At 40.8% G+C, this 24,867-nt stretch overlaps 1 protein-coding gene across 5 annotated transcripts in view; it reads left to right on the top strand.

Moving 5' to 3' along the window:
• The first annotated feature begins 1,278 nt into the window (after positions 1–1,278).
• The window catches only part of UBR5 (ubiquitin protein ligase E3 component n-recognin 5), a 138,018-nt gene continuing 114,429 nt past the window's right edge, over positions 1,279–24,867 (top strand). For 3 of the 5 annotated variants that reach the window (XM_025265100.3, XM_025265102.3, XM_025265098.3), the window contains exon 1: positions 1,279–1,898. In XM_025265100.3, coding sequence (XP_025120885.3) covers positions 1,837–1,898 — 62 coding nt within the window. In that variant the 5' untranslated portion in view covers positions 1,279–1,836. The remainder of the gene's footprint in view (positions 1,899–24,867) is intronic. The other 2 variants (XM_025265101.3, XM_025265099.3) reach the window with 1 other exon arrangement.

The following is a 24,867-nucleotide window of genomic DNA, read 5'->3' as shown; positions in this document are numbered from 1 at the left end:
GATATAATCAAGTCCACACAATTAATAATTACTAGAAATGGCACAAATTCAAGTCCGTCTGGCTCCAAAACTAACAGTGTCCATTGGTTTACTCTGCTTCCCTGTGGCTCCCACGAATTTCTAATAAATAGAGGCCTTGAAATCACTTTTTAGTCTAATCTGGGCCATTTTGGAGCTGGTGACCTACAAAAGTGTTCCATTATCTGTCTCAAGGGGTACCTACTCTATCCTGATTTATAAATAGTCATATATTTTGTTCAAAAGAACTTCTAAGCAAGTGCGTATGTGTCATGCACTAACAGAAGAAAAGTGATATTTAAAATGAAGAACGTTTCACAGGACCCTTAATTTAACCGAACATACTGGAGAAAGAGGCTTCATGTTTTCACTTTTTTTCTCTTGAAAGAGGTACTTGATTTTTTGAAAGGGCCAGAGAAGCCTTTGAGAAAAATATCTATTAACTGGTTCCCTAGAAAAAGGCAGATCTATTCAAGAATTAGCCCTTATGATCCCACTGATCATAAGCTGAAGAACGAAACATCTTCGATGAAATAGATATTTCATCTTTCATTTAAAAGAATTAAAATTCATGAGTCATTTAAATCAGGAAATCGGTGGAAATTTCCACATTTTGTCTTTGTGTGGATACGTGATGGTGGCAGTTGCGTGGCGGGTGGGATTGGGGAAATCAGGGTGATAAAAAAGAAGTTGCTGCAAAGTCAGCTTATAATCCTACGATTGGACCTTCTGGAAAGGCCCTTACATAACTACCTTACTTCTCCAATAAAACGCTGTGCGTTTCTTGCCCCTTAACAGATTTCTACACTTCCACTTTAAATATAACTGCGGATGTGAAGGACGAGAAACAACAACAGAAAACCCCTAAGGGTCCGCAAAATAATTAGGGTTGCCCCAAGAGAAATCAGAGCGCGAGACTGGAGGAGCCCCTGTTCCCTCCCACCACCACCGCGCTGGGGACACACACTTAGCCTCCCTCCCGGACTCCCCGCCCCAGCCGGCTCGCCCCTCCGCCTCATCTGTCCCGAACACGTGCTCTCCGGAACACTCACTCGGGAGCGAGCCCACCCCCCCCCCCCGGGGGGGGCCGGGCTCGGGAGCCGAACGGCCCAATCGGCGCGCGCCTTACAGCGCCGTGGCTGAGCCGCCCAATCGGCAGGGCCTCGCCGCCCGTTTCCCGGAGCCCCGCCCCCTCGCGGCCGTGCCCCCCGCCTGCCGGTCTCCTCCCTCCCTCGTCCTCCTCCTCCCGTTCGCCCCTCCCCCGCCGCTCGGGAGCGGAGCCTGCGAGACGGAGAAACTGGGGCAGAAGTGAAGATGGCGGCGGCGGCGCTGGTGGCGGCGGCGGCGGCTTCTTCTCGCCAGTGACGCGCCGAGCGGGCTCATTTTCCTCCTCACCTCCTTAGTCCGGACCCCGTCCGCCGCCGGGACCACACACCGGCCCCACAGCCCGCAGCCCGTCCCCCTCCCCTCCTTAGTCGGGTCCCTCTCTCCCGACGTCCGGCTGCCGGTGGCGGCGGCAGCGGCGGCGCGCCCCGGGTCCCGGCCGCCGGCCTCGCACTCCTGCGCGCTGTCGCTGAGGGAGCGGGGTGGCGTGTTGATCCGCCCTCCTGCCCGCCCCGCCGGACCGCCGCGCCGCGGACACACGCCCGGCAGGGAGGCGGCGGCGGCGGCGGCCCCTGCGCATTTGCTTCTCTCATTTGGGGACCGGGAGGCGGCGGCGGCTGTGGCTGTGGGTTTTGACGAGGGGAAGGGGTTCGGGGGTGGGGGGAGCCGAGCGGGAGGGGGCCGTCCTCGGGAGGACGACGAGAAGGAAGCACCATGACGTCCATCCATTTCGTGGTTCACCCGCTGCCGGGCACCGAGGACCAGCTCAATGACAGGTAATAGGGCCGGCGGGCGGGCCGGGCGGCGGGGGGAGGGGCGCCTCCTCGCCCTCCCCTCCCCCACGGGGCTGCGCCGGACCGGCGGCCGGTGGGGAGGGCGGGGGTCCCCACTGCCCCCAGGCTAGGCCCCTTCCGGGGCAAACTTCTGGTCCCAAGGGCCGGGGCCGCGGGGTCGGGGGGGTGTGGGGGGAAGCGAGCTGTGGCCGGGGAAGCGCACTGCACCCTCTAACGCCCCCCGGTCCCCCCGCCTCCACGCAGGAGCCGCGTTGAACTCGGTGGGGGCGGCGGGTGGGTATCCAGCTCCCGGTGGGGGGAGCTTCATCACCGCCCGGGCCAGGCCCGAGGAATCCATATTAGTCAAAGTTGAATTGAGACAGACAATGCGGATGGGGGATGGTGAAGGTTGAAAAAAAAAAAAAAAAGAGGGAAGCGGAGAAGCCGGGCGAGGGGCCCCGGGGTAGGCTGGGTTCGCCCGGGCCCCCGGGAGCTGTGTCCGGTGGGGTGGTCGGACCGGCGGGGGCCTGGAGCTCCCGGGGGGAGGGGAGGCGGGGCGGGGTGGGGTCGGGGGACCCGGGTGGGAGAAGCTGATTCCCTGCAGATCGCGGGTGGGGTGGCGGGAGGGAGGAAGCGCCATGATTATTGTTATTATTATTAAATTTGAGCCCCTGCAGTGAGGCTTGCGGGTCCGGGGAGAGGATGAATTTAGGCGAGGCTGGGGGGCGGGGAGGGAAGTGGATTGGGTTCCCTTTGCTCTGTTTTCTCTCGAAACGGTGCTGGCAGCTCCTGCTTCCCAGTCCCTGTGGTGTGAGCTTTTTTGTTTCCTTTTTTTTTATTCTAATGATAGTGTTTTCCTGAGTTGTAATTTGACAGCTGAAAACCGTGCGTAGAGTCAAAGGAAAACTCTTACGTTTGCAGTTCTCAGTGCTGCTTTTCTTAACACGCTGTAAATTTCTGGGATGGGTTTTGCTGTGGGCGGAGGAGGAATTATGATTTTTTTTTTTGGTCTTTCATAAGGAGGCTGTTTTGACTCCGGATTCCTCCCCTTCCCTCCTCCACCGTTCCCTGCCAGTTTAGGATATTGAATTGCAAGGCCGCATGCTCTCAGGGAACTGAGATAAAGCAGGAAAAGTTCCTTCACTGTTGCAAAACAGATTCCGAAGAGGTTGAGGGAGACCTCCATTAGGCAAGGCTGAGAATCTAGGACTCAGATCTAATAAGGGCTAAATGTTTTACAGGGTCAGAAAGTGGGGCATTTTAAGTTTCTATCCCAAAACTTTCGCTGCTCTCTATTCCTCGTAAATATAGAAGGCCGTCAGGGCCCACGTTTAGAAGTTAGATATAATTTTTGCTAAGTGACCGGGTGACATAAATTGCATGAAGCCCTGTTTGTCCTGCACTTCCCCGAGGGAGGAAGAGGCCTAACTTGCTGCTGAGATACTGGCCTCTGTCTCGGGGTATCTAACCGCCTCAGGTGGGGCGGACAGCCTTTCAATCCGGGAAGCTGGAGGCTTGGTTTCTGGCATTGGGTTCGGATTTGTCTAATCTTTGCTGTTGTAGCCATATTGTATTTAACATGTTTGTAAAACTTTTGGAATACTTTCTTAAAATACTAATCGTTTGGAGTGGTCACAGTTCTTCTAAGTACGAAAATAAATTTGAGGTCATTTATTTTATAATGCAGTCTTACTCCGATTTTATTTCATTACAAATCTTTTGTTAAGACTTTTACATAAAGTTTTTTTTTTTGGGTAAATTTTAGAACCAGGCTAGTAGTGAGGATAGCTGTACTGCCTGTCATTCATAGAACCCAGTTGGCTGTGCTTGTAGGGCAGCTTGTTACATTGCACCAGGAGAGAAGTACGGTGTATTTTTTATACTAATCCTAACTTCATATACCAGGAATCCAAACTAACTTATTCAATTGATCATGCATGCTATTTTGCGGTTTTGTTAGGCACTTTGAATAATTTTTGAGCATTCCTCTTTCAGTTAGTCTAGAAATTTACATGTATCCTTTTTAAAGGTACCTTTTCTTTTTTCATTCTTGGTGTAAACAAATAATCAGCTTTGACTCCTGTACTCTCAGTATACAATATTGAGACTATTTGGATCACTTCACTTTTCATGAGAAATAAAGACAGGTGGTTCCGAAAATGGGATCGTAAAATATGTGCATCAAGAATGTGTGTAGATATTAAAAAAAATAGCTTAAATAAAATTTTGGGAACCTGTAGTTGTATCTAGTAGCAGTAAAATGTCTGGTCTGTTTTATGAAAGCAGCATTTGAGATAGTCATGCTTTCCAGTTTTGAAGTAGTTGACTTGTGGAGCTCTTCTGTGTCTCCCCTTCAGAAGAAGATCCTGTTTGCATACCTAGTTGGAAAATAATAGATCAACGCATTGCTGCATTGTTTAAGGGAAATCTTTTTCCACACTAGACTCTTTTTCTGGAACCTTTTAACTTAACTAGAATGAGCCCAGAAAACTTTTGCCTTTAGAAAAAAATCTACCAAGGTTTAAAGAAAGTTTTGGTAATAGAAAAGATAGTCACAAATGAAATGATAATTGATAGTTTCAGTGAAAAAAAATCTATAAATACATATACTTTAGTATTTACCCGAAAAGCAGTAAGATTGGACTGGCAGCATGGTATTGAAAATAAATTGCTTAGTCAAAATGCCTCAAAACACCAATATTTTGCTATACAAATAAAGTTTTCTATTTAAAATGGCTGCATCCTATTAAAAGTCATATATTTTGTTTAGTGTAGAAATGTGATGTCAGCATTTAAAATGTACTTAGTATTAAAAAAAAATCTGATTTTTTTTCCCTTTGTGTTTTTTTTTTTTTTTCATTTTTAGCAGGAGGAATAATAGAAGCAGGCAAAACAAAACAAATGGTAAACAGAAGGCAGAATGATACTAACAGGGTGATGTGGAGGCAGAAAAGCTAAAGCTAAAAATTGTTGTTTAGTCTCTAAAGTCAAGTCTGACTCTTTGCCACTCCATGGACTGTAGCTCATCAGTCTCTCTTATCTATGGATTTCCCAGGCAGGAATACTGGAGTGCGTTTCCTCTGTGTTTTTATACTTGTTATTTTTGTGATGGGCTTCCCAGCAGTAAAGAATCCTGCCAATGAAAGAGACATGAATTTGATCCCTGGATTGGGAAGATCCTCTGGAGAAGGAAATGGCAACCCACTCCAGTATTCTTGCCTGGGAAATCCCATGGACAGAGGAGCCTGATGGGCTACAGTCCATGGGGTTGCAAAAGAGTTGGACATGATTAAGCATGTGCTCATGCAAGGCAATGGCACCCCACTCCAGTACTTTTTCCTGGAAAATCCCATGGATGGAGGAGCCTGGTAGGCTGCAGTCCATGGGGTCGCTAGAGTCGGACACGACTGAGCGACTTCCCTTTCACTTTTCACTTTCATGCATTGGAGAAGGAAACGGCAACCCACTCCAGTGTTCTTGCCTGGAGAATCCCAGGGACGGGGGTGCCTGGTGGGCTTCCGTCTATGGGGTGGCACAGAGTCGGACACAACTGAAGCGACTTAGCAGCAGCAGCAGCAGCATGCATTTCTGTGACAGTCTTGGTATATTGGGTTAAAAATCTTTAATTATTGGCCCTGGGAGACCAAATAATGCAGTAGTTGAATACAGGTGGGGATGGCTAGGCATTCCGAGAGCGTGGGATATTGGTTATGGATTTCCAGAATGATTACAAGGTCCCTGGTGCAGAGAACTGGTCCCTCAGCAAATATTCTTTGTATGGAATTGAAACCACTCAGTGCTCAGATACTTGTGTGACATTTTGATTTTCTTTCTAGCGAATTCCTTGAGTTAGTGCTATGTTCCTGCTTAAAACATCTCAAGAAATATCAGTAGTAAAAACCATACCAAGAACATGGTACTGCATTTTGAGATTGAGAGCTGGAAGTGCAACTCACCAAACCCTGGGAAGTGCTGAAGTCAGTAGACCAGTCTTTTCACAGATGCACTGGAAAACCAGGCCTGAGTTTATGGAATTTATCCAGGGTACTGACAGATGAGGGCCACATGATGGGTCTTTGATTTTTGAAGTCTAGGTCTCTTCACTGTCCCACATGGCCTGTATTCTAGGAAATCTCTGCTTTCTGAGGTGTCCCAGCCTTTGTGCAGCCACCTGTCTTAGAGTTCTCCTCAACTCCTCCCTCCTGTGCTTCAAATTGATTTAGGCCTTTTGTCAGAGCCCGGAACCTCTTAACGCTTTCCTAGTACTAGGTTAGGAGAGGCCTTTTAAGGTGATATGTGTCCCTGAGGCTAGTCCCTGTCTTGAATTACTCTTTGGGATGCAGGTTGGCTACATTGAAACCCAGTTCACGTTGTTGGTCTGGATGTGGAATTTTCCTGTGAGCTTTGTTGTTAGGCATTATAATGTGCTGTGTGACCAGAAACAATCTGGGTTGAGACTGTTATATCAAAAACGTTTTTCTCCAAGGAGCTCCCCCTTTAGATGCTATAAGGCTACAGAATAAGGTAGTGTAGATAGGAATTTAAAATTAGGAATTCCTAAATCTGGTTTGTCTCAGCCCTGCTAGTTATTAACTATGTTGTGGTAGGCGAGTTGTTTAAGCACTTACAGTCTCACTGCCTGTCGCTCCTCGTCACCCCCTTCAGACTCAGTTTCTAAATCAGGTATAGTACCCTGGTTGGTGAAGAATAGTTGAAATAGCAGGTGGGAAAGCACAATATTATAGGTTCTGTGGAAAATATTATAAAGAGATAGTTACTTTTTACTGCTTTTACATTTTGCCTGGTTTCCAAATAGAAAAACAGGAACTAGAGGAATTGCACTAGAATATCCTTAGCATTGAGTACAGAATCCAGACCGTTAGTCTTAGACCAGTGGTTCTCAATTGGGTGTAGTTTTTGTCCCCCTGGGGATGTTTGGCTGTGTTTGGAGACATTTTTTGATTGTCCCAGTTGGGGCATTGTTACTGGCCTCTAGTTGGGTAGACAGCAGAGCTGGTGCTCGACACCCTGTGATGCACAGGACAGCCCTGCAGTAAAGTACGAACCTATCCATGATGTCAGTTGTGGTGAGGTTCAGAAACTCTTATCATAGATCATCTTGAATATATACAGATATAAAACTAAAGGGAGATTTATGAAAAATTCAAGCAATATAAGTTAGTCTCAAGACATGACTTACTTAAATTGAAATTAGTTGAAAAGAAATAAAATTAAGAAGTTACTGTGGAACTGTAACAGTAAACCACATTTCAAGTGCTCTGTACCTACAGGTAGCTAGTGGCACGGTATTGGACAGTGCAGATACAGAACAGTGCCATGATCACTGCAAATTCTGTTGGGCAGGGTTGACACAGAAAGAGCTTTTTGCACAATACCTGGCATTTAGTAAGTGCATCTTATTTTTATTAGGAACTGTTGGGTTTTAAAGACTCAGGCATATCCTCATCCCTTCAGTAGGATCCAGAAAAGAGGCCTGGGTTTATGTGGAGCTGAACAAAGATTGTGGTGGGTAGAGGTTATAATAGCTGAAAGCTGCCTAAAGTTTCATTGTGCTACACCAAAAAAAACACAGTATTAGGGTGGAATAGAGCATCACGTCACCAAACCAGTGGGAAATCTGACTATTTGATTATTGAGATAGTTACCTAGAAACAATAATACTAGAGTGACTTTACTGGGAAAGTCCAGGCAAGCCTCACTAAAATGATTAAGTTGTTTAAGGAAAGTAAGATTAAAGACAGGGTATGGAATAGCCAAACAAAAAATTGAAAATGAAGACAAACAAGGGAAGATTAGTTTTATAAATCAAAAAATCAGTGACTAAATTGTACATCTAGGAGTAAACAGATACTTGGGAAGGCAATTACATAGTACACAGGAGTACAACTAGGAATAATGGGATGAACTTTAGAAAAGGTCAGTATTTTTCCTTAACAATTAACATTATTTAGGAAATAGTCTTTAAAGGAAAGTTTAGTCAACGAGGACTATGTCAAATTACATGTAAGTAGATCTTGCAGAGTGTATTGAGGGGAGTAATTTTATGTTACAGGAGAATGTACTTATGTCTTTGTGCCCCATTTTCATCATACATAGACTAGGCCCTTCATATCCACAGATACCAAGTGCTAACTATTTGTACTAGTTATTTTATAAAGGGACTTAAGCAACCAAGGGTTTTGGTACCTGCCGGGGCTCTTGGAACCAGTACCCCTTGGAGACACAGGGCCAACTGTATTTCTAGTTAAGAAAACAAACTCTAATTATAGTCTTGTGTTTGTCATTTTGACACCTTGGCATTCTGAGCAAATGACAACAGCCTGCCTCCTGGCTCACTGTAATTTTGAAATGTTGATTTGTTTTTAAAATTGATTTTTAAGTTTTATTCTGAAAATTATTTTAAAGCTTTTTATTATGGAAACTTTAAAGCATATACAAAAGTAAAGAGGATAGTATAGTGAGCACCCAATTTCAACAGTTACCTACTCATGGCCAATCTGATTTCAAGTCTCTTCCCTCTTTATTCCTTTCCCTCAGATCATTTATTTGATATACCTTCATTATATATCTCAAAGTTGAAAGCTTTAAAAATATAATCTTAATCTCAGAGTTCAGTCTGTTTAGATTTTTCCTGTTGTTACACAAAAGCTTATTTTTGATGATTGACCATTTTGCAGTTTTACATAATAGAACTAATTAAATTTTAACATGTTATAAAATTTGACATTCTTAAGAGAAATTTGTTTGGATAATAGCCTTAGATGGATAGGCAAGATTACATTGGAAATATTCCTGACAGATGTTGTCACATCTTTAACCTCTAGTGGGATAACATTTGATCAGCAAGTTGCTTATAATAATGATGGAAAGACAGAGTTCTTGAAAGTGGGGCACATTGAGGCATAAGTCATGTGAAAAGTTTACAACATTCTTCTAACTTAATATAGAGGTAAGACTTCCTGGTGGCTCAGATAGTAAAGAATCTGCCCGTGATGTGGGAGACCCAGATTCTGTCCCTGGGTCAGGAAGATCCCCTGGAGAAGGGCATAGCAACCCACTCCAGTATTCTTGCCTGGAGAACGCCATGGGCAGAGGAGCCTGGTGTGCTGCAGTCCATGAGGTCACAAAGAGTTGGACACAACTCAGTGACTAACACTTTCATAGAGGTAAGATTACTGGTAAATTGAATTTGGCTATTAGAAATTATTCTCTAGTGAGATCATATTTTATATTATTTTCTTGATAAGATCACTATAGTGGAAATAAACCCCTTCAAAATGAGAAATATGGTTAATTCTTAGGTAACTGTGGTTTCTGATATCCTCATTTTTTCAGGATATTGAATAAAGCATTACAAATTAATGTTACTTCATGTGTGAATAAAAATATAAGCTTAAACAGCAAAGTGATATTATTTGTTCAGTTTCCAGTGGTATCATTCACCTTAATAAAATGTTTTCAACTTTCTTTATTCTTATTTAGTTTGTAACTCAGCTTTATTGAAGTTTAACTTACATACAGTAAAATTCACCCATTTTTAGTGTACAGTTTGAGTTTTGACAAATGTGTATAGTTGTGTAACCATGATTACAATCAAGATACAGAACGTTTTCATGATCCCAAAAGTTCCCTGGTGCCCTTTTGCTTTCTGAGCCCCTTCTGAAAAACAGCTATTCTTCTTTCTCTCACTGTAATTTTGCCTTTTTTTAGAATTTCATGGAAAAGGGATCATGTGTCTGGTGACTTTTCCTTAGCACATGTAACAGTTTTTTTTTCTTTTGTTAATTATGTTTGTTGTTGTTTAGTCACCAAGTTGTGTCTTGACTGGGACCCCATGGATTGCATTACGCCAGGCTTCCCTGTCTTCATTATCTCCTGGAGATGGTTCAGACGCATATCCATTTGAGTCAGTAATGCCATCCAACCATTTCATCCTCTGTCATCCCATTCTCCTCCTGCCTTTAATCTTTCCTAGCATGAGGGTCTTTTCCAATGAGTTGGCTCTTTGTATCAGGTGCCCAAAGTATTGGAGCTTCAGTATCAGTCCTTCCAGTGAATATTCAGGACTGATTTCCTTTAGCATTGACTGGTTTGATCTTTTTGCAGTCTAAGGGACTCAAGAGTCTTTCTCCAGGACCGCAGTTTGAAAGCATCGATTTTTTGGTGCTCAGCCTTCTTTATGGTCCAACTCTCACATTCATTACATGACTACTGGAAAAACCACAGCTTTGACTGTACACACCTTTGTTGGCAAAGTGATGTCTCTGCTTTTCAATACACTATCTAGGTTTGTCATAGTTTTCCTTCCAAGGAGCAAGTGTCTTTTAGTTTCATGGCTGCAGTCACTGTCCACAGTGATTTTGGAGCCCGAGAAAATAAAGTCTCACTGTTTCCATTTATTCCCCATCTATTTGCCGTGAAATGATGGGACCAGATGCGACATTAATTGTGGTAGTAGTATTTCATTGTTGGGATAATCACTATATTGTCATCTGTTTTCTAGTTGATGGAAATTTGAGCTGTTTTCAAGTTTTTGACTGTTAATAGTTTTTAAAAATTCCTTACTATTAAAAAGCATTCTCACTACAATATTGTAATTAGCCTCCAATTAAAATAAATAAATTTATATAAAAAATAAAAAGCATTTTTATGCAAGATTCAGAAAACACAATCAGTTTATAAAGTCTAGCAGGAGTGCCATCACTGGTAGTATTTTGGTGACTTTCTGGTCTCTTTTTTCCTATACATGGATTTTTCTTTTAAAATATAGTTGTGATCATGCTGCATTAGGGAAAAGCTACTCAAACGTACGTTTTTCTTGATAGCAAATTTTCATGTTAATATATATGTGTGTGTGTATATATATATACATACACATATATAAAAGAGATTATATAGTTTGGAATTTCATTAGTAATAGTGGTATTCTAGATCACTAGTTATAAAGATTATGACAGTGTCCAGTCTAGGGAGCACTGTGAATTGAATGAATAGATAGATTGCTTTCTCATCAGTTCAGGCCCCATTTTTTTTAGTATAAAAGGAAAAGTATTGCGAAACTACCATTTCAAGAAACTGGCTCTGCCCCAGCATGAATATGCCATTCCAGAATTCATATGACAAGGTGGTGTAGCTCTTTATGACCTGCTCTAAGACTTTCTCAGAGGCCTGGTGGAGGTTCACCTGAGTGTTTTCCTGTGGAGAAACAGCCTGCTGCTGTGATGTGAAAAGTGGAGGATGATGGGTTTTTGTAAGCTTTTAGCAAAAGCCAAATTTGAGATCAGGAAGTTAACTTGATGAAAAATGTCAGAAGAGCAGAGATAATATGGTAGGGTTATTTTGATGTCTCAGTGATGAAAATAGGGTTTTATATGAAAAGCTTTGAGGGGAGGAGTATATGAACTTGTGTAGTTCATTGTCTACATTCTTCCGTTGTGGGAGTGACTTTGCTTCCTGTCCAAAGGAATTTGAAGTAGTCAAGTTGTTGCTCTGTGTCATCATCTGCATATGGAAACTTTAAGGGAAGCACCAGACAGGTGATTTTTGTGTGTGTCTGTGCAAATCTAGTTTAAACATTCATTCTCTTCGTATGCTTTATTTTTAGTAATTTTTAAACTTCACTTTAAACTTTTTCATGTTTAAACTTCATCTTTGAGAAGTCCCTGGGTGTTTTCCTTAAGTAGCTGCATTTTTCTGCTTATCAGGTGTTGTGATCATTATAGATCAAGAATATTGAGGGGGAGGGAGTCCTTGGATGCTGTGGACAATTGCTATGGTTGTTCTTTAGGAGAGTATACTGCTACTGCTATTGCTAAGTCGCTTCAGTCGTGTCCGACTCTGTGCGACCCCATAGACGGCAGCCCACCAGTCTCCCCTGTCCCTGGGATTCTCCAGGCAAGAATACTGGAGAGGGCCGCCATCTCCTTCTCCAATGCATGAAAGTGAAAAGTGAAAGCGAAGTTGCTCAGTCGTGTCTGACTCCTAGCGACCCCATGGACTGCAGACTACCAGGCTCCTCCATCCATGGAATTTTCCAGGCAAGAGTACGGGAGTGGGGTGCCATTGCCCTCTTTTTCTTTGCTTCCTGCAGTTGCCAGCAGGGATGAATCCAAATTGCTGCCACATGTTTCTACTGATTTTTCTGTTAGGTTTCTGTCACTGCCGAGGGGACACAGAACCAGGAATGGCTGTCTTCTATAGGGGAGGTTGGCGACCCATGGTCTGCAGGTCAGAGATGACATGGGGGCTGATTTTGCTGGCAGTTGCTCATCTTTCTGCCACTTCTGAGAGCAGAGAGATACTGAAAAAGAAATACAACACCTGATTCCAGAGACAGGAGTCAGTGTGTGGTTAGCAGCCTTCCCATACCATCCAGAATGATTTTGGTTTCATAAAACCCTGTGGAATGGCAGGGATTCTAGGCCATTTGGTCTTTTGCTTTTCTTCTCCAGGGTCTCTTGATTCCTCAGAAGTCTCTTTGGAAATGTAAAAAGCTTTCAGTTGACATGAAGATTCAATCTTTTTTTTTTTTTTTTTTTTTTGTAAATTCAGTTGACATTCTTGAGGGGTGATAGCATTTATTTTTGAGGGTGATATATTTAAAATCTTTTTTTTTAATGGAAAGTTTTTCTGGCAATAGTGTTAAAGTTTTGTAAGTAATATAATCTAACCAGATTGTAGTAAAAACATTTACTATGGTAGCCTTTTCTGATTAAGAGGTTTTTTGAATTAAAGCAGTGTTTCTCATAGTGTCTAAATAGACTGCCATCATCAGGAACAAAAGGTGTGAAGATCCTGGTATAAAAGGCTCTTACCCATATTTCTTTGTTTTAAAATTCATCAATGACAGCAAAACCAGTCAGTCCTAAAGGAAATCAACCCTGAATATTCATTGGAAGGACTGATGCTGAAGCTAAAACTCTTGTAGTACTTTGGCCACCTGATGTGAAGAGAATCCTCATTGGAAAAGACCCTGATGCTGGGAAAGATTGAAGGCAGGAGGAGAAGAGGCTGGCAGAAGATGAGATGATTAGATAGCATCATCGGCTCAGTTGACATGAGTTTGATAATACTTTAGGAAGTAGTGAAGGAGAAGGAAGCCTAGCGTGCTGCAGTCCATGGGGTCGCAGAGTCGGACATGACTTAGTGACTGAACAACGACGACGACAGCAAATAGGGCCAAACTTGCCAGTTCCTTACTGCCCCAGCCATCCTTTCTCCATCAGACTGTAGGCTCTCTAGCCGTCTCTCTGAGGCTAGAGTAATTTTTATTTGTTTTTCTGTTTTTACAAATGAAATTTAAAAAATTTGACATAAGTTACATAAAAATCAGGTCTTCCCCAGAACTGTGAGACACTGAGAGGATAGCTTTTTAAAAATGCATGTCAGTGCTCATAGGCTTACAGTCTTAGTTAGGGGAGTGACACTGATCCACAGGCGAGTAGCAAACTATGAAAGACTGACAGAAGAGTTTGCCCTGTGTCAGTATTTGCTGTGTGTTGCTGGCAGAGTCGAGAACAATGTTAGGTGAGTTTCCCTTGTTCAGTAAATGTTTGTGTGCTTCTCAAATGTTGTGCTAGGCTTGGGGTAGCTGCACCAACCCTTCCTGGAATTTGGGTTGAGAAGCATTTGGAACTTTTTCTGGCTCTTTTTGGGAAAGTTTGTAGAAGAGTGAAGTGATAGGTTAGTGGGTCCTGGAGTGGCATCAGGTAGGTGGGCCATGTTTGTTAATTTATTTTTAACTTTTTACTTTGAAATAATTATAGACTCACAAGTAGTTGAAAAAATAATGCAGAAAAGGACCCGTGTACTCATAACCCAGCTTCTCCCAACGGTAACATCTTGATTGTGCCAAGTATTTTTCACATCCTTGTCAAAGTACTAGAAATGGGAAGATGTATTTTCTGCATATGCACTTTTGAGAAGTCTTTGTCTGTTAAGAAAATAAAGATTAGAAGACACAAACATAAAGAAAACTTGGTATTCTTGGATGCTTTTGAATTGATGGGATATATAGTAGGCAATCAGGGCTTCTCTGGTGGCCCAGACGGTAGTCTGCCAGCTGTGCAGGAGTCTTTGGTTCTGTCCCTGGGTTGGGAAGATTGCCTGGAGAAGGGAATGGCTACTCCAGTATTCTTGCCTAAAGAGTCCCATGGACAGAGGAGCCTGGAGGGCTGCAGTCCCTGGGGTTGCAAAGAGTTGGACATGATTGAGTGGCTAACACACACACACACAGTAGGCAGTCAGTCTGTTTTTGATACAATGATAATGGGATATAAATTGGAGGAAGTGGTTGGGGATTTGTTGGTTTGTGTGTGTGTCTGATACTAATTGGGTGTGTGACCGTGAATAAATGCTGTAACTCTGATTTGTAAAATGAGAGAATTGGACCAGATTATTAGGATTTTTCTGCTCCAGTTTCTGTGCTCTTAGGATTGTGGTAGGGAAAAGGATTTTTGTATTGTAGAATGGCTCAGAGAAAGAAAGGACTGTGGGTCTAAGGTTGTCCATGGTTTCTTTTACTTAAATTTTGTTGATAAATGGAAAAAATAAAGAGGCAAAGTGGGAAAATTTTACTCTTTTGCTCAATTCAATGACTATTTCGTCAACTAAATTATGTACATTGTGATGCAAAGATGATGGCCTCTGCCCTCTTGGAGCTTTCAGTTTAATGGGGAAACAGGCCTGTAAATAAAGAATTAAGTGCTAAGGGAGACTGTAAGTGACAGAGAAGAAGGACCTGATGATTTAACCTGGTGCTTGCAAAAGGCTTTGAAGACAAGGTTTCAGGGTGTGGGTACTGGTTCATCCTCTTACCTCCATTCTCTTGAGCCTAAAGAGTTTTCATTTATAGTCATTGAAGATGCCGGTAGCAACCAGAGGTTCATCATAGATGTCTGTATTTGATACTGATAATCAGAGTTTTAATAGTAGTCCAGAACTGTTGAATTGTTTTGAGAACAGTTTACATACAGACAGTGGGTTGTTTTTTTTTGTTTGTTTGTTTTTCAGTTGTTGTCGTTCCTTTGCATTTTGTTTGCAAAAAATCTGTCTAGGGATAAAAACATAAGAGATTAATGGCCCGCTGGGGTGTGCAAACAAGTTTCTAGTGCTTTGATTTAGTTGTGGAAGAGATATTGGAAAGTGGCAGGGAGGGTCTAGGGGATGCTTGAAGAGCTTTTGTGGGGAGTCTGTGCTCCTTTCTGTTTATGCCTACACAGGCTGGGCTTGGTGCTATTGCTTAGTTGCTAAGTTGTGCCTGACTCTTTGCAACTCCATGGACTGTAGCCCTCCAGGCTCCTCTGTCCATGACATTTCCCAGGCAAGAGTACTGGAGTGGCTGCCTTGAATGCTGCCAGGAGAGCAGTGTCGGAGCACGGAGAAACTTCAAAATGCAACCTGGTGTTCTCTGATGCTTTCATTGTTACTGTCATTTAAAATGACAATTTCATGTAGTACACTGCCAATGAATAGTTTAAGATTTATGGGTCTAGATACTTGTGATCAGTTTTATGGGTTTTGCATTTCATACGAGATTTAAGACCCCAAGATGAGATGAAAATCAAAAATGCATTTCTGAATTTGGATGTATGTGCTTAATCTTTTAAGTTTTCTAATTTTTATCTGTTTTCAGAAGGTTTGTTTTGTGATAATGACATTCATTATCAAGTATTACAGTTCTTACAGTGTTATGTGTCTCTGAAAGACTTTGTGTTTGGTAGGCAGGCCCTGATGGGGAAGGAGCTCTGCAAACTGAGAAGACACTAAATTTGGAGTCAGGAGACATTTGGTTCTATTATCAGTCATGTAATCTTGGGCAAGTCATTTCCTTGCAGTGAGTTTTAGTTTACTCACTTGTAAGATGAGGGGATGGATGTATGTGACGTCTGAAAGTTCATCTCTTTGAGTCTGTGTGGTTGTTGGCCTTTAGATACTGTTTTATGAATTGTATTTAATATGTATTGGTCAGCTTTGCTCTTCTAAGATTTGATTTTTATTTCCTGCCTCAGACCTTCTGTTCTGTTCTTTGAACTCATTCTAATGGGTATCTAAAAGCAATGCTCAGTTGTTTCAGTCGTGTCTGACTCTTTGTGACCCTGTGGACTGCCGCCTGCTGGTCTCCTCTGTCCGTGGGATTCTCCAGGCAAGAAGACTGGAATGAGTTGCCATTCCTCCAGGGGAGCTTCCCAACTCAGGGATTGAACCCAGGTCTCCTGCATTGCATTGCAGGCGGATTCTTTACCCACTGAGCCACCTGCGAAGCCTCTATTTAGAAGCAGTGGACATTCTAAATTCTGAACACCTTGTTTGTTTAACTGGAGTGGATCTCTTCAAAATCAACCCAACTCTTCTGTTTTGTTTTTTATTCCCCTCAATTTTTTAACTGATGGGGCTTGTGTATTTGATTTGACATGAGTAAATTTAATTAGTATAAAATTATGTTATCTTTTCATTATACTTTCCTTATAAACTTAATGGGGGAAGGTTCTGGGTAGCAAAAAGTTATTTGAAATAAAGTGTGATAAAGCAAAAGCTCATTGACGGCTTATACCTCCTGGGCTTGGGAGTGTTTGCTCACCTTTGGGGTGGGTTGAGGCTTTTCTCTTTGGGGAGGATGTTTGAGCAGTCCTGCTACCTTTTAAGTGCTCAGTGGGAATTTATTTTCTGTTTTCTAGGGTACCTATTATCATGCTATGGTAGGCTCTAATAATTGATCCTCCCTTTTGACTTGACTGGATTACAAGTCTACTTGACTTTGCTGAGTAGAAAGTCATTTTTGAGATGTTCAAAATTTTTCATCAAGGAGGATTTTAGGATTTTCATATTTTACAGCTGAGGGAATTGAGTGCTAGCATGCCCAGATGATTAGTGAAGTGGCAGACTAGATGCTACAGTAATTCAGCTTTATTGCTTTTTATTTTCTTCTTGGAATGGGCATGGGAAGTAACTTATTTTTCTGATACACACATACCTGTTAGTATATATATACACACACGCACACCTTTTATTGTGTGTATATATATGCACATATGCAATTAAATATTAATATGTATACACTGTGTATGTTTGCACATGTGTGTCATTAAATAGTATCTTATCGTTTAATTCAGCAGATTTTGTGGGGCTTCTGCTACATGCTAGTTCTAACCTTGGGTATATGGTGGTAGAGCTTAGTGTTTTGTAAAGACAGGCCATTATAGTGCAGTATGATAATACAGGGAAAGATGAAGTAAAGGATTCCTCACCAAAGGCACATAGCCGAGTCTTGCAAAGAAGGAAAGCTTATTGGAAGAAGAAATGTTTAACAGGAGGACAGGATTCTGAAGATGGGGTAGGCTGAGGAGCTGGTGGGGAGATGTGTGATGTAGGGTAGGGCCTGGAGGACTAGAAGAGCTTCCTAGGTGGAAGGAACAGCATATGTGAAGTCCCTAAGGTGAGAGAATGATCATATATAGGGTTTCACATCAGTTGAATAGTTTTCTTATATGTATGTAGTGGGTTAGACATAGAGCAACTAAACCAGTTCAGTGCAGTTAAAGGTGTGAATTCCATCCTAGTTTTGGCCAGCTGCTTGATTTCATGGCTACAAATAGCATCCTTAAACCTCTCTCCAGCCAAGTTGTTGATATTTGTTAGTGTTAACGGGAACAAACAAGCTTGGATAGATGGTTTAGTTCAAATGCCTTAATGCTGTTGGGAAAATCCTGTAAACAGACCAATAATATCACTGAGATAAATAAAAGACTATTTTTCTGTGTTAAACAGTTCATGGTCTTAACCAGGTTAAAAGATAAAAGTTTCATAAGAACTGGTGAAAGAAAAAGACAGTGTGCTTGTTTATGGGTTATGAATGGTTGCTTTTGATGTCTCTTTAATATGTTTTAGTATTTTATATACTTCTGTGTGAGTATATATTATTTTAATAATAGAAAGAGAATAAATCCCTAGAAAAGTGTTTTAGTTAGCTATTCACGTAAAGCAGGAAATTTCATTAGTTTGTTTTTTCTTTAGAAACTTCTTACATGAAGTATAATTTCTTTGTATAAAACTGAGGAATGATTCTACAAATAATTATTTTTAGAAGTTGTTTTGAACTTTTATATTGAACAGAGCCATTAATATATGACATATATGTTATGTCATATAATATATATTATGTCCTATATATGACATCAGATATATGGACATAATTTCTGACTTGAGTTTACAGAATATTTATTCACAGCCATGCCTCAAAGAAGTTGTATGTGTTGAAAGACTTTTGGATTTTGGGCTAAAGCTTACCATTTCCATTTTATATTCAGATTTCACCCAGGGAGAAGACAGGCAAAAACATTGTGATAAAAAAGTTAAGCACTTTTTTCCTCCTAGTAAATTGACCAGAAGTTTCACCATAATTTAAATGAACATGAAAAGAAATTCAACTTCAGTTCATTCATTCATTCATTATTAGTCAACAAATATGTACTGAGGGCTTGTTTTGGGCCAGATACTTGGGCTGAAAGAGGCCAAAATTCTTGCCCTTGAGGAGCTTACATTTTAGTGATGTACTTTTTGAGTTATTAGTTATGAAACACTTCTTTTGAAATGTGTGGTGTTTAATTTCCATATGTCACATCTATTTGAAATGTATTTCTGTTAAAAATGTAATCAGTTAGGAATGATGGGAAAGCCCACCAAATTATTCTTTGTGGTATCCCTAAATGGTTTCTTAAACATTCTCATTATCCCGCAGAACCACTCTTTAAATTGTCCTTCCTTCAGTTTGAGCCTGTGAGTGGCATCAGGGGAGCTGAGTGATCATCTCTTCGAAGACAGGCTGATTGTGGTCTCTGCATTCCTAGTGCTTGACATATGTTAGTACATATTTTTGTTAAATTAATCTGAACTTCAAAAGTAAGCAAAATAAAGTACTTTATTTTAATAAAAATCAGTTTAGAACTATATTCCAATCTCTAGAATAAGGAATGAATTTAATGTATGGATTTTTTGAATGTACTGTTTTAGTAACATTGAAAGAAACCACAGTATAACTTCACTTGACACCCCCTTCCTCCACCCTCCCCTCATATTTCTTTTCGTGTAGGAGGAGACCTTCCTTCAGTGAGGAAGTCTTGACTCTATATGTGTATGTAATTTTGGTGAGGCGGATATTCTTTTTCCCCACCCAACATTCTATTGTAAACATTTTCAGATATGCAGAAAAATTGAAAGAAGGTAACAGGGAGTTTTTACCTTATCCATTCAGTAATTGTTGTTTTGGTAATTATTTTTTCCAAATTTGCAGAATACACATGTATATATAAATGACTTTGTTGAGCTATTTAGAAGTTGCAGTCATCATGGTGCTTTTTTTAACTTTAAATACATGGTGGACTTGCATCACCAACAGCATGCGCCTTCTTCTGTACAGCCATCATTCTCACTTTAGAAAATTAACAAAGATTCCTTCATACCTTAGCTTTTCTCCACTTGTCTTTGAAATGTCTGTATGCTTAGTTAGCTTAGTTTTTTCAAACCAGAATTCAGTCAGGGCCCACGCATTGTATTGGCTTCATTTGAATTTTGTCATGGAGTCATTTAAAAAAGAAAATTGTGATTTTTCCAAGGGCTGCACTTAATTATTGAAATACTAAAATTATTCTGTTTATAGTTGTGTCATTGTTTCCAATTTTTATGAACTTTTAATTGGTCTGTGTATATAATTTTCATTTGTCAGCGGTCTGTATTTTAATGAATTTCTCAGTGTTGCTTTCTGTAGATCTGATGGAATCATGCATTTTTGCAAGATTTTGCAGTTTTACTCTGCACATGTCTTGCATTGGATTACATTTTGTTTGTCAGGTAACATCCTATGATGAGCACCAGCTTGACTTCAAAAGATGTGGACGTTGTGCAGTTGTAAAACTTGCAGGGGTTTTTGGAGACCACTTTAATGAGATCAGCAGATGGTGAAGGTTTTGGCCTTGTCCACTTCTGTTTCCTTATGTGATCTCTGAACTGAAGGAATGAGGACATGAGAACATTCTGTCAGTATATGTTACTGGGTGATTGACAGGAGAGTTAGCTCGTCAACGTTGTATTAGTTACTAGAGTATATAGAAGTATAGAATTTCTATTGACATTATGTAAAGATTGGCATTTGAGGAAAGATTTACTATTCAGGTGAGTCTAAGGTTAAATAAATTTGTAAATAAGATAGGTGATATAAACATTTAAGAAAGTTCACAGGTTTAGGTATATAAAGTTTTGGTTTTTAAACTTGGCACAGTTAAAGGAAACTGGTAGGAAGATTATCAGAGATGAATAAAAAATGAGGCTTTATTCATACACTAGTGGAACTAGGACCAAAGAAAATGCTGAGATTTCTTTTGACCATCATTCTGGTTTTTTATTGTATAATCACTCCATACTTAATGGTGTGAAACAGTACTCATTTATTATTATTTCTGGTGATTGACAGTACTCAGCTAGGTGGTTCTTAACTAGATTTATGCAGCTGCTGTCAGATGGTAGCTGGAGTCATCTAGAAGATTCAGATGGCTGGGATGTGAAATGCTGATGTTTCTCAGGCATCTCTACCTTTGTGAGGTCTACCAGGTAGCACAAAGTTTAACAGACATGTGTCCCAGAAGACAGAGAGCCAGGCTAGAATGCCCTTTCCTGACATAGCCTTAGCAGTCATGCAGTATTTCTTCAGCCCAGATGTTTGCTCAAGAAACAAATCATAAGGCCCATATTTGGGAGAAGGATTAGACTTCACCTCTTGATGGCATGAATACCAAAGAATTTATGGATTTTTTTTTAAAAGACTACCACAACGATTAAAAACAATGATAAACTAATAGTAAAGTGTAATTGTTCAGGAGGAGATTTGGGTGCAATGGAGTTTTAGGAAAGATTGATACCATGTATTTGACAACAGAAACAGTGAAGATTTGATATTTATAGTGCTGGACATAATGCATTTTATGGCAGCAGTAACTACTAGTGCACATAATATTTCCAGACTGAAGTATTAAACTAGACAGTTAAACAGCTCAATATCATAGACCTCTCTCCAGAAACATCCAGGTCAGAATCATTAGGGGAACCAAGGTAAATGTATTTCTTTGACCTCACTGAAAGTGAAAGTGAAAGTCGCTCAGTCGTGTCCAACTCTTTGTGACCCCAAGGACTACGTAGTCCATGGAATTCTCTAGGCCAGAATACTGGTATTCCACTTAGAGTCAGGTGGTTTGTTTAGGAAATGTGAAACATTTGCTGTGTCCTGAGACTTAAAGATTGAAATGTGGGCCAGTGATAAGTTCACTATGACTGCTCAAATGCAGTGGGTATTGCCTGTGAAACAGAAATTTCTTGGGACAGAAACTACTCAGCTTTACCATCCCTTTGATTAGTCAGCTTTAGGACTGAATGTTTTTCTATATCCAGAGGCACATCTGTCTTGAAATGACTAGGTATTGCTGCAGAATCTATTTATTTTAATTATCATTTATTTGCATACCTACTCCATACCAGGCCTTGTACTAGCTACCGCCTAGTTAGTGGCATTTAAAAGAAGCTTTACAGACAGTTCCAGAGGAGAGTTCTAAGTCTTTTGGGTAGGGTTATTGTTGGCATAAATGTGTAGGCTACCAGTAAGGTTAATATGAAGGTGACATCTATTTGCATGTAAAATTTGTAAGAAAAATCTTGTTATTAGGTGTATTATTTGTGGTCAGTTTTAAAGTGATATTGGTCATGTATCATTTTTCATGGTGTTTTGCAGTTTTTATTAAATGGAATACGTGATGAAATTGCAGCATCTTTTGTGTGAATGTGAAAAAGAAAGACCCTGCATCTTATTTTTGTGCCTGCAGTAGCTTTTGTTGTTTTTTTCTGTTTCTAGCCAGAAGACGCTTTATTGTTGTCATTATAAAATGAAGATGTGGGGTTGGACAGTTTCTAAGGGCCTTCCCAGGACTAAAAGCATGGAGGAGAGTGGGTGGAAGTTTTAGATGAGAAAGGTGGTAGGAAATGTCAGTGAAGTGTCAGTTTGAGTTGAATCATATTTTGGACTTCCTGCAAGCCACGATTAAAAAAAGCAGTGGCTAAAAAATTAACTTTTATCATGTTATATCAGAGAGAAACTTTTTCTTAATCATGCTCTGAGATACATTTTACTGAATCTTTTTTACATTTAGGGCTACTAAAAACCCCAATGAACAGTGAATTTTATAGTACACGCAGAAGTTTTCTTTATAACTAAAGTGAGCACTGGTAAAATCTGAAGTTATAATGAGAAGTCCTTGTTTTGTGGAGGCCCCTTTATGGGAATTGAGGATTGTAACTTTCTGGGTTAGAATTATGTAATGTTTAGAAGCTGATCTCCGACTTGGAAAATTATGCACTTTGTTCATTTTAAACATTTTTAGCATTGTTACTCCTTATCATGTGTGAAGTACTGCATTTTGGAAACATCATCTCGTTTAGCAGCTCTGAGATGTCTGCAGCCTGGCAGCGCTGTTGCAGAGGCAGTTTGCGCTGAAGGCGTTTGAGTGTGGCTCTCAGGCTGCACAGCTGTGGGGTGGTAGGTCTCTGAGCACAGGCCCTTCCTTATTAAGGCCCATTAACAGGGTCTGCTGCAGAGGCTCATGGGTTATGTGAACTGAAGTTTTAACATTTGTAGATAAAATCAGTGACATAGTAAAGGACTGTGCTCCAGCATTTGAAGGCAGTACATTAATGTTATCTTGTGCCTGCATGAATGCAGCTTTTTCATGGCTTTGAGATCTTGATCTGTTTGCAGAGGATGTAGGCTCTTCCTCCTGTGTCTTTTCTTCCCTCTGCCTGGGGTTTCGCGGAGGAACGAGGGCCATCAAGTGACAGATCGTGTCCGTGTTCAGTTAAGTGTTGAAACTAGGACTGTTGTTCATTTCTGAAGCCAGTATGCTGGTTCCTGTTGAGTCAGCTTTTGTTCCTTTCTCTATCTGGACACACTAGGGTGTGAGATGGTGGACTGGGGACACATTAGAATCATTACCATAGTGACAGTAAATCGTTTCCATCCTTTGTGTGTTGTTTGGCTAGGAAGGGTTGTGAACAGTTAGTCTCTGCTTTTGTGTAATATGCTAGTATCGTTAGTCAATCTGTGTGATATCTGCAATGTACTAAATACCCAGATGTGCAAAAGCTAAGTCACAGATTTTTATCATTAAGGAGATTACCATGTCATTAAAAAAATAAAATAAGAATGTAAAAAGTAGGATAGCGGTATTAGAGACAAAGCAATAAATGATTAATTGCTAAATTGAGTAGAACTGATAGGAAGTTCTGGAGAAAGTCAAACAAAGTGTCCACTGGGCCATGGTATCTTAATTACACTTTCTGTAGCTACTTGATATATAACTGGGTAAGACAGAGGTAATTCTAAATGTAATTTGAAAAGGTTGAGATAACCAGGATTTTAATAGATGCTGTGGATTCACATGATTTTTGCAGTACAGGTGAGCTAAGAAGTACAGTTTCATCCCTGAGCTTCAGTTGGTCTAGTTGGTCTTTTGTATTAGTTACAAGATCTATTTCAGATGTCTTTCAGTGTTTTTTAATGGGGTACAGTGGTCAATTTTTGGAGTCATTCTTTGCTGTCTTCGAAGTGGTGCATGCGTGCTCGGTCGCTCAGTTGTGTTAGACTTTTTGCCGATCCTATGGACTTTGGCCTGCCAGGTTCCTCTGTTCATGGGATTTCCCAGCAAGAATACTGGAGTGGGTTGCCATTTCCTACTCCAGGGGATCTTCCTGACCAGGGATTGAACCTGTATCTCCTGCATTGCAGGCAGATTCTTTACCACCGAGCCACTGGGGAAGCCCTCTTCACAGTGGTACTGCCTACCAGTGGCTCTGGTGCCCCAAATTCCTTTTTCACCAGTTACCTAGCAGTTCCTTTTCTTTCCCAGCTCCTTTTCTTTCTTTCAGTCAGAAGTGGTAATGCCAGCAAAAAGAGCAGGAGCCTTTAATATTTTGCACCAGGCTCTGTACTAAGCAGATTGTATGCTATGGTACCCTTTTGGTTCAGTGTGTAAGTAAACTTTACCCTCATGGAAGTGAATTTATGGTTTATATTATTTACTGGATGTGTTGAGGGACTCAAGTCTTTTCTAGTATTTCAGATCAAAAATTTTGATTTAGTTCAAAGGTCAGGCTTTTAAGTTCTGATTGTTGTGGTTAGGTTTTTCCAGCTTGACCACTTTATAGACTGTGGCCAAGCCAATAACTTGAGACACCATTAATAGAGTTTGAAAAATTAGGGTCAAGGCCCTTTAAACTTGCTGGCTTCAGGGAGAGCATGCAAGAAACTCCTCCACAAGCTCAATAGAGCGTCCCTTAGATTTTTAAAAAGAAAATTTTGTCCCTAGGAGTTCTGTTCACACACACACACACACACACACACACACATCCAGCACACACAGACACCCCAGCGCACACACCATTTCTTTACTTGCTGTTGGTCTTTTCTCTGTTACCTGCCCTTCTCCCTCATCCCAGTCTCTGTCTCTGTGGACATTCAGTAATCTTGAGAATATTTCAAGATGTTTCAAGTTGCACGTATACTTTTTAAACACAAATAGTACCTTTACTTTTCTATCCACTGCTGTGAGGTTGGTTGGACAAGTGAGTCTGCATACTTTCTGTATCCCAAAAGGCAGGAGAGGGTAATTGCTTTTGTTTCTAACTTAGTTAACTGTTTTGGTGAAATTTTAAGATTTTTGGATCTAGTTTTGATAGTTTGTTTTAAAAGTTAGTTTTTAAAAGCTTATCCCTTTTCTGTCTTTGGTGTGCCATTTTGTTACTGTATTTAGTTGAAAGCACATTTAATTTTTGTCCTCACTATTATTTGCTAGGTATAAAATTTCTGGCTGGGAATAATTTTTCTTCAAAATTTTGAAGGCAGTGCTTCATTGTCACATAG

Source organism: Bubalus bubalis, chromosome 15, assembly GCF_019923935.1.
Source record: "Bubalus bubalis isolate 160015118507 breed Murrah chromosome 15, NDDB_SH_1, whole genome shotgun sequence".
NCBI classification, from domain to species: Eukaryota; Metazoa; Chordata; class Mammalia; order Artiodactyla; family Bovidae; genus Bubalus; species Bubalus bubalis.
The sequence above is the reverse complement of the archived record's forward strand: the minus strand, read 5'-3'. Positions and strand labels throughout refer to the sequence as shown.